The 12,524-nt window shown below is 45.9% G+C and overlaps 1 protein-coding gene across 5 annotated transcripts in view; it reads left to right on the top strand.

The window, feature by feature from the left end:
- MYO1C (myosin IC) overlaps positions 1-12,432 on the top strand; it is a 54,313-nt gene extending 41,881 nt beyond the window's left edge. For all 5 annotated transcript variants that reach the window (XM_021415461.1, XM_021415465.1, XM_021415466.1 and 2 more), the window contains 22 exons: positions 216-298; positions 935-1,040; positions 1,419-1,499; positions 1,908-1,999; positions 2,270-2,364; positions 2,593-2,639; positions 2,892-2,972; positions 3,149-3,254; positions 3,768-3,885; positions 4,107-4,220; positions 4,405-4,481; positions 4,652-4,720; positions 5,162-5,246; positions 5,545-5,704; positions 5,958-6,041; positions 7,038-7,131; positions 7,231-7,286; positions 7,818-7,953; positions 8,866-8,936; positions 9,332-9,429; positions 9,681-9,780; positions 10,820-12,432. In XM_021415461.1, the coding sequence (XP_021271136.1) occupies positions 216-298; positions 935-1,040; positions 1,419-1,499; positions 1,908-1,999; positions 2,270-2,364; positions 2,593-2,639; positions 2,892-2,972; positions 3,149-3,254; positions 3,768-3,885; positions 4,107-4,220; positions 4,405-4,481; positions 4,652-4,720; positions 5,162-5,246; positions 5,545-5,704; positions 5,958-6,041; positions 7,038-7,131; positions 7,231-7,286; positions 7,818-7,953; positions 8,866-8,936; positions 9,332-9,429; positions 9,681-9,780; positions 10,820-10,846 (1,980 nt within the window). In that variant the 3' untranslated portion in view covers positions 10,847-12,432. The remainder of the gene's footprint in view (positions 1-215; positions 299-934; positions 1,041-1,418; positions 1,500-1,907; positions 2,000-2,269; positions 2,365-2,592; positions 2,640-2,891; positions 2,973-3,148; positions 3,255-3,767; positions 3,886-4,106; positions 4,221-4,404; positions 4,482-4,651; positions 4,721-5,161; positions 5,247-5,544; positions 5,705-5,957; positions 6,042-7,037; positions 7,132-7,230; positions 7,287-7,817; positions 7,954-8,865; positions 8,937-9,331; positions 9,430-9,680; positions 9,781-10,819) is intronic.

The following is a 12,524-nucleotide window of genomic DNA, read 5'->3' as shown; positions in this document are numbered from 1 at the left end:
CTCCTGTTTGTAGAGGAACTATCGAGCCTGGAAGGCAGTGTCAAATCTTTAAGCAGCAACAAGTTGTTCTGTGCTGTAAAGTGATTTCCAAATTAATTTGTTTTCCGCAAAGAAGAGGGTAAGGAGTAAATGCTACAAGTAAATGGGGGGGATAGGGTGATGGATTGTAGCCAGGACTATGTGACCACACATGAACACTTTGTATCCTGTTGCAGGAAGGAGAGTTTCCAGGCTGGAGAAGCACGACAGTTCTAGGATTGCTTGATATTTATGGGTTTGAGGTTTTCCAGCACAACAGGTTTGTTTCCTTCTGTGGGTTTGAGTTTTGAGTAAGCTCTGCATGCCTTCCATACTGTGTTCTCTCCATTGTGTAACAAGACATTATTCCATCTCTGCTTCTTTTAGTAAATAAGAAAGAGACAACAGCTTTAGGAAATCAAGTGAATGGCAGGGCTTGTAATGCATGGGGCATCTAGATCGTATGGAGGTTCCCAGCAATGTTCCTGGTGTTTCAGAGACGTATGCCTTTTTGGGGCATATTCCTGTGGTTGCTTGCACCACGCCTTTGTCCAGCTCCGTGGCACAGCTGTGGTTGGGTGGTTTGAATGGAAAAGCAGCTGTAGAACAGTGTATAGGGTTGGTTTCCAGACTCTGGTCTCAGTGGCAGGTAGCAATGAAGTGAGACTGAATTTGTAGTTGTTGTGTTCCTTAGTGTTCCACTGCTTGTGTCTGTTTTTTCCCTCCTTCTGGAACTCTTTCACAAGACTCACTAAATAATAAATTCAATACATGGATAGATTCACTAAATAATTCACTAAATCTCTTACATTCTGCTTGATGACACATAGATGCATTAACGCTACTGTCCACAGATTAATGCTTATATTACTTGTGATACAGTATTAACGACTATTTTTCTATTTCTTCTTTGCAGCTTTGAGCAGTTTTGTATTAATTATTGTAATGAAAAATTGCAGCAGCTCTTCATAGAGCTCACGTTGAAGTCGGAGCAAGAGGAATATGAGTCGGAAGGCATCGCGGTAAGAGCCCAGTCACCGCTTCCACTGTCTTCTCTGTAGCACCTCCTGCAGGCCAGAGGACAGGTGATTGGGAAAGGAGCTGTTGTTCATGGTCTGCAAAGGAAATGATTGAAAAAACATTTGCCTTCTTTCTGAGCTGCATTGGGAACGGTGTGCCATCCAGCTGGCGCGCGTCGCGCCATCCCGATCTTTTATTCCGATACAAAAGATGCTTTTCAAAGGGAATGTTAAGAAAACAGTGATGAGGGAAGATGCTTTGCTTTTCGAATGACAGAAACGTTATTTAAATAAGGCGCTGTCTAAAATGTTCTGAAACTTTCACTCTTTTTTTCCTGTCAAGAGTTGTTGTCACCCAGGTGTGGTTCCTTGTCTTTGCAGTGGGAGCCGGTTCAGTATTTCAATAACAAAATCATTTGTGATTTGGTGGAAGAGAAATTCAAAGGCATCATTTCTATTTTGGTGAGTTGACACGACCTTTGAAAATGAAACCAGCGGAGTGGAAAGCAAGGGGAAGAACACAGGAAAAAAGGTCTAAAATTAGATTAGGATTGTTTGGGCAGGTGGGGAGAGCAACGATACACCCAACAGTGACGCCATGAAAAGTCCCTTTGTATCATCCCCATCTGCTGTGGGGAAAGAAGCCTCCAATCCAGGCAGTCTGTGGGGAGCAACTCATTCTCCTTTTCAGCTCAGCAGTTCTTCATTTGTTGAATTAAGTGAAATGGAGGCATGAGGTGGCCTGCCTATTAAAAGGCCAAGGGGTGGAACTGGGGCTGTGTTTCGTTGAGGCACAACTAGAGCTGAACCGTATGCTTACAAGCACAGGGAGAAATCAACACCAGAATGCATGTGTGTGTTTTTTTTCAGGATGAAGAATGTCTGAGACCTGGGGATGCCACAGATACAACCTTCTTGGAGAAACTGGAGGAAACTGTGAAGAACCACCCTCATTTTCTCACGTGAGTGCACAGCTGAGGCAGGTTTACTGCTGGTGGGTTCCACATGTGTGACAGAGCCTGCAGGTTTAATGATTATGACATTTTTATGATTTGCTGCTTGGTAACTCACCTTTTTTACTTTTGATCTTGAAGAACAGCAAGTGTGATTCTCCCTCCCCCCCACGTTCCTTTTGTCCTACTCCAGGATCATATGCCCCAGTGGTTCTTGAGGTGAATCCCCACATGAAACTGCTCCTTGTCCCTCATGAAGCTTCTTTGTTTTCTCACCAGGCACAAGCTCGCTGACCAAAAAACTCGCAAGTCGCTGGGGAGGGAGGAGTTTCGGCTTTTGCACTATGCTGGAGAGGTCACCTACAGTGTTGCAGGTAAGTGTGTGCATCATCTCAGCTCTCCCTCACTCTTTTTCCCTCCTCCTTCCCCTTCCCTTTGAATTAAAACAGCTTCACTACGTAGCAAAGACAATTCTGGGTACAGAGTACTCCCATGTGCCATTTGATTAACCAGATTCATTTCCCATCTCGAATTCCTGCCTTGCTGTTACGAAATTCCTATGGAACAGCAGTGGCAGCCTGAGCCATTTCTTTTTCTTCCAGGCTTTCTAGATAAAAACAATGACCTTCTATTTCGGAACCTGAAGGAGGTGAGTATGGATAGGGGTTGCCTCCAGTACTCAGCAGAACAAGGAGTCAGGTTCAAAATGGGGTGGAATCTGAGAGAAAAGATTCTTTTCATCTCCAGCTGGAGAACATGAGTTAGGGCTGCATTATGAAAAGACAGATTAAGGTTTTCAAAGTTTGTTTTAATAAAAACAAAATGACCCAAACCCCTTTTGTCACATGTTTCTGTAATAGTTGTCTGAAGTTCATTCTCTGAGTAATGTGTCTCTCTGCAGACCATGTGCAACTCTGAGAATCCTATCATCAATCAGTGTTTTGACAGGACGGAGCTGACAGACAAGAAGAGACCGGAGACGGTAAGAACACCAGGGCTGGTGGGAATGTGGCTCCTTCCTCTTTTTTAAAGACATGTCCTGTCTAACCTGGTACCTTGTACCTTCAGAGCTGGGAGACTCTCAGGTCTGTTCTGCTAAGTTGCACGTCCTGGCTGTACGTCATCACTTCATATCCCGTGTTCTTTCTTTTCTCCTAGGCAGCAACTCAGTTTAAAAACAGCCTCTCTAAACTCATGGAAATCCTGATGTCCAAAGAACCGTCCTACATCCGTTGCATTAAACCCAACGATGCTAAGCAGGCTGGTATGACCCCGGCTAACTCCTCCTCTGAGTGCTTTTCTACAACATCTGCATAGACCATTAGGGCCCAGTCAGTGAGGCACAGAAAGGAGCTCAACTGAATAAGTCTTGTGAGATTTCTCATTTTGGGTCTGTGCCTGAGCTCCTTGCAGGAAGGTGGTGGAGGGACAGCCAGGAGTCAGAACAGAGGCACTGGGCTTGGGTAAAGTGATGGAGCAGGATTGTATTTATAGTCAGGAATTGTAAACCTACATCGTTTCCTTTTACTGATCTTCATTCTCTCTCGTTTCCTTCTCCAATCTGCATAGAATATCCTAAAGGACAACTTAGGTTTGGAATTAAATTTAAAAGTATAATAAGTGAGGGACAGGAGTCACAAAATAACTTCTGTGGGGCTGGGGTAGGGGTTAAAGATAAGGATCTAAGAGAGAACCATTCTGAACTGACCGTTCCCTTCTCCACACGGAGGGACAGATATACATTAATGTAGCCTCTCCATTTTCATGCTCTCTCAAGATCGATTTGATGAAGTTCTAATCCGGCATCAAGTGAAATACCTCGGGCTGATGGAGAACCTCCGAGTGCGCAGAGCTGGGTTTGCGTATCGAAGGAAATACGAAGTTTTCCTGCAGAGGTAGGATTGCCTTGCACTCACCTCTCCCTTTTCCTCCCTCTCCCTGCTCTTGGCCCCACAGATGTTGAAACAGGGTGAAGTGTTCTGAACAGCAAAGAGCAGCCCTTATGCCTGAGAGAGTTATTTCCTTGTGGGAGCCAAGAGAGTGATCTCTCCCCTTTTCGTTACTCGGGATGAGTTGGGCACCTCGCCCTAAGATTTCTTCTGCTGTCAATTTACAGATACAAATCACTTTGTCCAGAAACATGGCCTACGTGGGATGGACGGCCCCATGACGGAGTGGCTGTGCTGGTGAAACATCTTGGCTACAAACAGGAAGAATACAAAATGGGACGGTTAGTTCTCATTTTATTTTTTTTTTATTTGAGGTTATGAATCATTGGACATCAATGTCAGTGCTTTTAAATAAGGCACTTCTGTTTAACGGGTGGGGAAAAGATTAGAGATCCCAAAGGGGATGCTAAGGGCAGGAAGCAAACCTCTCTGGCTTGTTAAAACACGCTGCATTTCTATTTCTAGAACAAAGATTTTTATCCGCTTTCCCAAGACTTTGTTTGCAACGGAAGATGCTCTGGAAGTGAGGAAGCAGAGCCTGGGTGAGTCACACACACACTGCAGCAGCTTCATGGACAGTTAGCTGTCTGTTTTGTGATTTTTTTTAAATTGTTTTTAATTGGGTTGGTTTGTTTGTTTGAAAAGTTTACCTCTTTTTGATCAAAACGTGCTTAGTCGCGATTTCACATTGCCGTTTCTCTTGCAATTTCAGCAACAAAAATGCAGGCCACGTGGAGAGGTTTCTACCGTCGGAAGAGATTCCTGCACATGAAACACTCAGGTATGAGGGAGAAAGGAAACTGCAGTGCTGTGTCACGGCATGGTCTGAAGTGGCCATTGTTGTGAGTGAGAAGTCAGAGGTGAGTTGATGTTGATGTACCAGAAGGAACGTTCCTGAAGCCTGGCTGGAAGCAGAATGGAAGATGCAAGGTGTGTGGTTCTGAGTCCTTCCACGTTAGTCCTTGAGACTCTGAGTGAGAGAATAGGCTTAACTCGTTCACACAGCAGTTCCCATCTGCCAGTGCTTGTTATTGCCATTTATCCACCTTATTATATTGTTTACAATTCAAATTATATTCCTTCCCACGTGCCCCTGTGAAGGCCGGTGGTGTTTTGTTCTGAGAGAGTGTGTTCTTGAGCACTCCTTGTTGGCAGCTCTGTATGAAGTCAATACTGGCATGAAGGAGCTCCCTTAGTGTGATGTGTCTTGTCTTATTTGTAGCCATAGCCATCCAGTCCTGGTGGCGAGGAACCCTGGGCCGCCGAAAAGCTGCCAAGAGGAAGTGGGCAGTAGAGACTATCAGAAGGTGCGTGAAGAGAAACCTAAGCCCCTTAATTGGTACTTATTTCCTAACGAGGGGAGGGTAAGAATGAAGTTTCTCGTCACTACAACGTCAGGGATATGTATTAATAAATTGAAGCTACTAAATAAAACTCGGGAAGTAGCAGGTTATTTTGTGACAAGTATTCAATCTTTTGTTAACTCGTATTTTACCTTGGCTATAGCTGAAAGTTCAGTGGGGGCCAAGAGATGGTTGGATTGGAAGAGACCTCAAAGTACCTCTCATACTGACCACTCCCGTGTTCATCTTTCCTCTTCCTCAGGTTCATTAAGGGCTTTATTTACCGGAACCACCCTCGCTGCCCAGAGAATGAGTATTTCCTTGATTACATCCGCTTCTCCTTCCTGATGAACCTCAAGAGGAACCTGCCAAAGAACGTCTTGGACAAATCATGGCCAACCCCTCCTCCGTCGCTCTGCGAGGTAGGCCCGGCTGCACCACACAAATGGGGCAATGAAGGCCATGGGCCACCAAAGGCCTGGGGAGACCTGCATGCGTGAGAGCAAGCAAGAACCAGAATCTTGCTGTCTTAGAGGAAAAACAGACTTCCTCTTACTTAAAAGTATATTAATTCAGCCGTGGATTTTCTGCAGTTGTTTCTCTTCCCTTCCTTGCTTGAACTGGTTTGGCAGTAGGTCTGCCCTGTTCTCATGTCTTTTGTGAAATCTCCTTCAGGCATCCCAGCTCCTGCGCCAGCTGTGCATGCAGAACATGGTCTGGACCTACTGCAAGAGAATCAGCCCAGAGTGGAAGCAACAGGTACGTGACAACTTCACATTCCTTCAGACTGAGTTGATCTTACAGAGATGTAATTCCTACACCAAAATGCTCTGTAATGTAAGATACAGCAAACAGGGCCCTTCTGCTGGCACCGTTGAAAGCAGAATGAGAATTCTGCAGCCTCAAAACAAGTCATGGTCCAAAGAGAAGTTATGGGAACAGGATTCTGTTCCATCGTGTTTCATTCTAGGTTTTAAAATAAAAATGACACTGAAATGTATTAATCTTAGTCTTGAGGGAGCAATAATGTTTTCATATTAAAAAAGCTCAGTGAAAGGTGATGATAGGAACTGTTTACATTAAGCAGCATGGATGTTGCTGTTTTGAGAAATGATAGTAATTAGTTGCCTTAAGGGTTTTTTTTTTTTTTAATTAGATGGTATAACATAGTGCTTATGAAGGCCTGCAAAGTATTAAATGCGTGTAACAAAACTCTGTAGATAATCACAGGCTCAGCCCCTGACTAAGGACACAGGGTTGATAAAAGCCATTACAGAGGTGGAAATGCAGCAGAACATTTGCTTTTCCCAAGCAAGCACGACTTAGAGATAGCCCTTTTATCCACGTTTTTACCTGTAAATCACCTCCTGTCCTTCACACTCTCTAATAATGTTAAATTTGCCCCACACAAAGCAAAGGGGGTTTCCTGTTTCCTCGTGCCCTGGTTCTTTTTCTGAATGGGCAGAAGTTAGAGCTCAGAGCAGTGGTCACACTGACATCCTGGCACTCTGAAAGGGACCAAAGGTTCATGGTGAATCATCCTCTGAACAGGAACTCGCAGGGCACTGCGGCAGCTAACAATTGTACTGTTTGCCCAAGGATAAGGGAGAGAACATGGAGGAGACGAGGGAGTAGGAACAGACATTATACACTGTGCTAATAAGGACGTCATTTCTTCTGTCTCTTTGAAGACAAACACATTTTATTTGAGCAGAGGTTTTATATTAAACAAGAATCCATCTTTTGTCCTCGCAGTTGGAACAAAAAGTGATCGCCAGTGAGATTTTTAAGGGCAAAAAAGACAATTACCCGCAGAGCGTTCCTCGACTCTTCATCAACACACGGCTTGGTGAGCAGGGGGTGCCAGGCTGGGAAGAAGAAGTGGGGTTATGTACTCTTTTCTTGCTAGAATCTTCTTTCTGATCCCTTTTTGTTGTTGTTGTTTTAGGTAATGAAGAGATAAATGCTAAAGTCCTTCAGGCTTTAGAAAATGAAGCCATTAAGGTGAGACGCATGTCCTAATACTTCTATCGAGTTTTTAGAATTATTCAGCAGCATTCAAGTCTTTGGCAGGAGATTAGATTTCTGAATGTAGCAGGAAGTTTACATTAATATTAAGCTTTGAAGATCGTCTGTGTGAAGAGCTGCTGGATCACAAATACAGGAGGAAGGTTTTGGCCAGTCGTTATGTCAGATAGAACTGAAAGGGTTGCAGCCAGCACCGCTGCTGTTCATGATGCTTTGAGATGCTTGAGGGGGAGAGGAAGAGAATGATGAAGAAATCTACACAAAGTGAAATGAAATCTGGATTTTTCAAGTGCACCAGCAGCCAGCTGCACTCACCAAGTTATTGTTCAGAACTCCTGCAGGTCAACAAGGAAGTCTGTGTCAGAACTGAGAGTAGGACTTCAGGATTGTCTCCACTCCCCATTTACAAACCGTGGCTCAGTGCCTCCCGCAGGCTCTCTAGGCTAGGTGGAAGGTAGCTGCCAATTAAACTAATTGCATTTTTAGCACTGATAACGCTTATTTCAGTATGCAGTTCCTGTCATCAAGTATGACCGGAAAGGATACAAAGCAAGATCCCGGCAGCTGCTCCTTACCCAGAACGCAGTCATCATTGTTGAAGACTCCAAAATCAAACAGCGCATTGACTACGCCAACCTGACAGGTGAGCGGTAACATAAATGGGGTTGAGCTCACTTGATTTTAGCCAATGTGATAAATAAAAAACAATAACTCGTTGGTCTTTGTCCTGGACGAGAATGAAATTATCTTGAAGTATTTGTCAATATAAGTCCATAATATCTTGAACTTGGGTATTTCTAAAATTAAACTCCATAAAATGTCACTGAAGTTACTCAATTCCTCTCTCCAGAAACCCCTCCAAAGCCATTTCCCAGCTGCAGGAAGTTGCACCATTCTCAGGCAGCAGCTGCCAGGACGCTGCCTTTCAGCCTCCCCCTGCATGACAGGGATTTGCTCCTTTCAGAGGGTGAACTTTGTCAGAGAGAAAGCAAAGCTGCTCCGTGTGTCTGAGACGCAGCAGTTATTACTTGTCTGTCCCATCTGAAACCTCTCAGCTCCAGCTGCCAGCACTCCTCCTTGCAGCTGATTCCTGACCATCATTTCAGCACCACCCTAATGCAGTTATCTACTGCACATGGAACTGTCACCATTTAACGTGGTTTTTACAGCCACCACTAATGTGGGGGTCCAGGGCTCCCATGAGGCACTACTACTGCAGAGCTGGATGTTCATCTCTGCTCGGTTACCTCAACTTGCACAGCCAACCCAGACACCTCTACTGTCAAGATTTTAAACCAAATCCAGACATGAGGCACTGAAAAAACACATTTTTCCTAATTCTGAGAGACAGAGGCATATGAAAGTTTCTTTTTTGTAGGAAGGAACACAGCTATAAGCTGACTGTCACCTTGCAGCATCTTCAGCCTCTGCTGCAGTGTTAGCACTGTGCTTCCTGCAGCTCCTCAGCTGTCGGGTTTCAGCAGTTGCTGTCTCCTGGGAGAGGTTCTGCAGTGCACGCAGGAGCTGGCTCTCAAACGGTCTCTCTCTATTGCAGGCATCTCCGTCAGCAGCCTGAGCGACAACTTGTTTGTGCTGCACGTGCACTGCGAGGACAACAAACAGAAGGTAGTGGGACTCAGCCAGCATTTCTCCCATCATCTCTGGGATCTGTTTTTGAGGCACAAAGAGCAGAAGATCCAGGGTGGAGGTGGGTGGGGGAGAGGCAGGTGTGGGGATGCGTACAGGTGAATGAACTCACTTTGTGCCGTCTTTAAGCAGAATTTCACTTACGTTCCGTGCTCATAAATGGGATTCAGCGGTGACTGACAGGAGCGCTCCTGTCCCCTTGCCCCCATCACTGTTACCTTGTAAATGAAGTAACTGCTGTTAGGTGCAGTGTGACCTGAGAGGTGTTTTCCATGCTGACCTATTGGAGGTAGCTCTGTGAACGACACAATTATTATTTGGGTGCAGTCACTGAGAAGCCACCATCACAGACCATCGCTGGTTTCCCATCCTAGGGTGACGTTGTGCTTCAGAGCGACCACGTGATAGAGACGCTCACGAAGACGGCCATGCGGGCAGACAAGGTCAACAACATCAACATCAACCAGGGCAGGTGAGCGAAGCCACGCAGGCCCAGCCCTGCTCAGGAGCTAACTCATTTTTGTGCTGGTTCTGCTTCAGCATTACAGGGTTACAAAAATATATCTGTATGGCATCAGAACATAATTAAGATTAGCTAAGGCTCCATTTCCTTGAGCAAGTACACCTATTGCAGATAAGCATCAACACAGTGAAGCCACTTACACGGGAGAAGGGAGTCACCCATTCTCATCACGCTTCTTACCTGCTTCTCTTTCTTTACAGCATAAAATTTACAGTTGGTCAAGGCAAAGAAGGCGTCATTGATTTTATATCAGGATCAGAACTGCTCATAGCCAAAGCCAAGAACGGCCATCTAACCGTGGTGAGTACAGGGCAACGCTGGTGAGAAATATTAGTTACTTATAGTGCATCCAAACCCAGACTTTGTCACTAAGCCACTGCAGACAGACACACACCACAGCTTCCTTGCTGAGTGCAGTGCCCTGGGCCAGGAGCCCTTTCCCCACTTGGAGTTCTGCACTGCACTCCTCCTCCTCCAGTCCTAGGAGGCTGCCAGGCTTGCTCAAACTCATCACGTAATTGTCCTATCAATCACTCACTTGGGTTCTTTCACATGATTCTGTCTTTTGTGCAAGTCAAGTTTGAGAGAACTTATTAAAAACACAAGAAGGAAAACAATTCCTCTTCCCTTCTGGAGTTGGCTGTAGTCTTCCTGCTAATCCGACACACACGTGCAGCTGATTTACACTTTGTCAGACTAAGGCTTGTTCAGAAACGAATCCAGAACCCCTTCAGGCAGCACCACTTCCCCAGCCAGCACCAGCGCTGAAGGATCAGCTCCCCCGTCCCAGTGCAGGCTGGCCACTCTCAGAACTGGATGCAGCATTTCCACTTTGCTCAAACCAACCTACCTTGTAAAACCCACAAACCCAGCCCTGGCAGAGGATGTCCTGCTCCAAGGAACGTCCACCAGCTCTACGCAGGAAGATTACATTTGCATAAGCACGTCCAAGTGAGGATCACACCTCTCTCCATTTGCTATCCATAATGGCAAACCAAACAACTTCCTATACTAAGAAGAAACGCATCCTTTTTCCAGCAGCCTTTTCCAACCATCCCTAAGAACATTCTTCCAGTTTTGCCCTCCCTCCTGCTTCCCACAGATCAGTTTTCCTGCAGTGCTGAGCCTAGGGAGGTGAGCAGCCAGTACCTGCTTGTTTCCTGCTGTGAGCAGCCAGTGTCAGTATTCCTGCACAGAGGAGCTTTATGTACCCATAACATCACCTGTGCCTCGTTCTACAGGCCAGTCTGTGGTGAGCTTTAAGGATACTTAGGACCTAGAGCTATTGCAGCAGTATGATTTTCAGTCCTGTTTCTAGCTTGTCTGTCTTCTCCTGCAGGTTGCACCTCGCTTGAACTCCCGGTGATAGATGTGCCATTACAGGACCCCTCCTCCACCGCTCTGACTGCTCCCATACATTGCCTGGGCGTTGTTCCCAGCAAAACCCCCATGCCTTCCTTGCTTTGCTCATCTTGTTTATTGTTACCAAAGACCTGCACTTTCAGAAAACCCACAAAACGCATCTTGCTTTCTTGTCTTAATACAAAAGTCCCAAGAGAAAGGCCTTCTCTTCCTTACCTTAGTGGCAAACAACACGGGTCCAACACGATGCCCATGAAACCTGCTCAGCCGGGCCTTGAGGGAGGTAGCGCTGACTCTACTCGAGTTGAAGCCTTGATGGAAACGACCAAAATTTGTGCTTGAAACCATCGACAAGCACAGTGAGAAGAACCAGCCGAGTCAAGGAAATGCCAAACTTCACCTTCCAAGTGTTTTACGAACGATTTTGCTCGGAGATGTTTTGATGCTTTATGTTACAATATTAAAGCCATATTGTGTAAATGAGTAAAACCCTGTAAATACTTTATAGCTGAATATGAGAGATGTACTACAAGAAATGGCACTGATGTGGAAACTTATGTTTGAGATTTGGAGTTTTTGTTGCTTTTAAGTTTATGAACAGACTGTATTAACCTGAGAAACCCATCATGTAACTTCACTCATCTGGATACAGCAGCTTTTTCTTTTTGCAGTCACCTCCCCCATTTCTTGCTGTATAGTGATATTTTTATACTGTCGTATTTTTTCATAACCACAACCATGCAGCCAAACAAAATCCGAGTAACACAAACTGCAGAGGTCTCTGCTTCTTCATGCGGCTCCAGGCTTTAAGCGCTGGCTGCACACACATGTTCCTGCCAGAACTCCCCACTGCCCCTTCCCCACGCAGCTCCCCTGGCTCACAGCAGCACCTGCCCAGGAGCTGCTCTTCCCCTCCTCCCATTTTCAGGGTAACTGGAAGTCTGAGTTCTCACAGCAGAGCTGCAGTGTCCATCAACACCTCTCACCACTGCCTTAACGGGAAGGGATGGCTCCTCCAGCGCTGCTGGCATCACCGAGCAGCTGCCATCGTCCCCATGGAGCTGCCAGCACTGGCTGTGACCCCGAGCCTGCAGGGCACAGGAACGCTCGCAGGCACAGGCTGCCTCACAGGAGTTAACACTGAGCACTTGCATGTAACAATGAACCCAGCGAGCTCCATGGTGGGCGGCTCTGTCAAAACATCACAACTGCACAGCACAGCTCCAGCTTCCCTTTCCAGGTTGTGCACCCCCAGCAGTGCATTTTGCACCCAACCTGCCTTACAGCTCTTTCGTGTTCCACCCCGTCCTGCTGCTGCAGCAGCAGCAGTCACACCGAGCCCTGAAGAGCGCGTACCCAAACACGCTGCCACTGCCAGAACCATCAGCTCCATCTCCTTTTGTGTTTCTGACATGACAGTTACCGAACACTGCCCCAGGCCTGGAATGCTGTATACACTGTACTACATATACACCCTATTATGTATATGCTATATAGTGTATATACTAGACAATGCTGTATACGCTCTTATATAACCTCTTCAAGACTACACTAAATAAATTTTTATGAAGGAAACTGGTCTTTACCACAGAAGCTGTTTCAGCATGTTTCATTTCAGGGGGGAGAAGGGGGGGGATGATTTCCCTACTCCATTTCACACACGACCCTTGGACAACATGGGG

Source organism: Numida meleagris, chromosome 18 (assembly GCF_002078875.1).
Source record: "Numida meleagris isolate 19003 breed g44 Domestic line chromosome 18, NumMel1.0, whole genome shotgun sequence".
NCBI lineage: Eukaryota > Metazoa > Chordata > Aves > Galliformes > Numididae > Numida > Numida meleagris.
The sequence above is the reverse complement of the archived record's forward strand: the minus strand, read 5'-3'. Positions and strand labels throughout refer to the sequence as shown.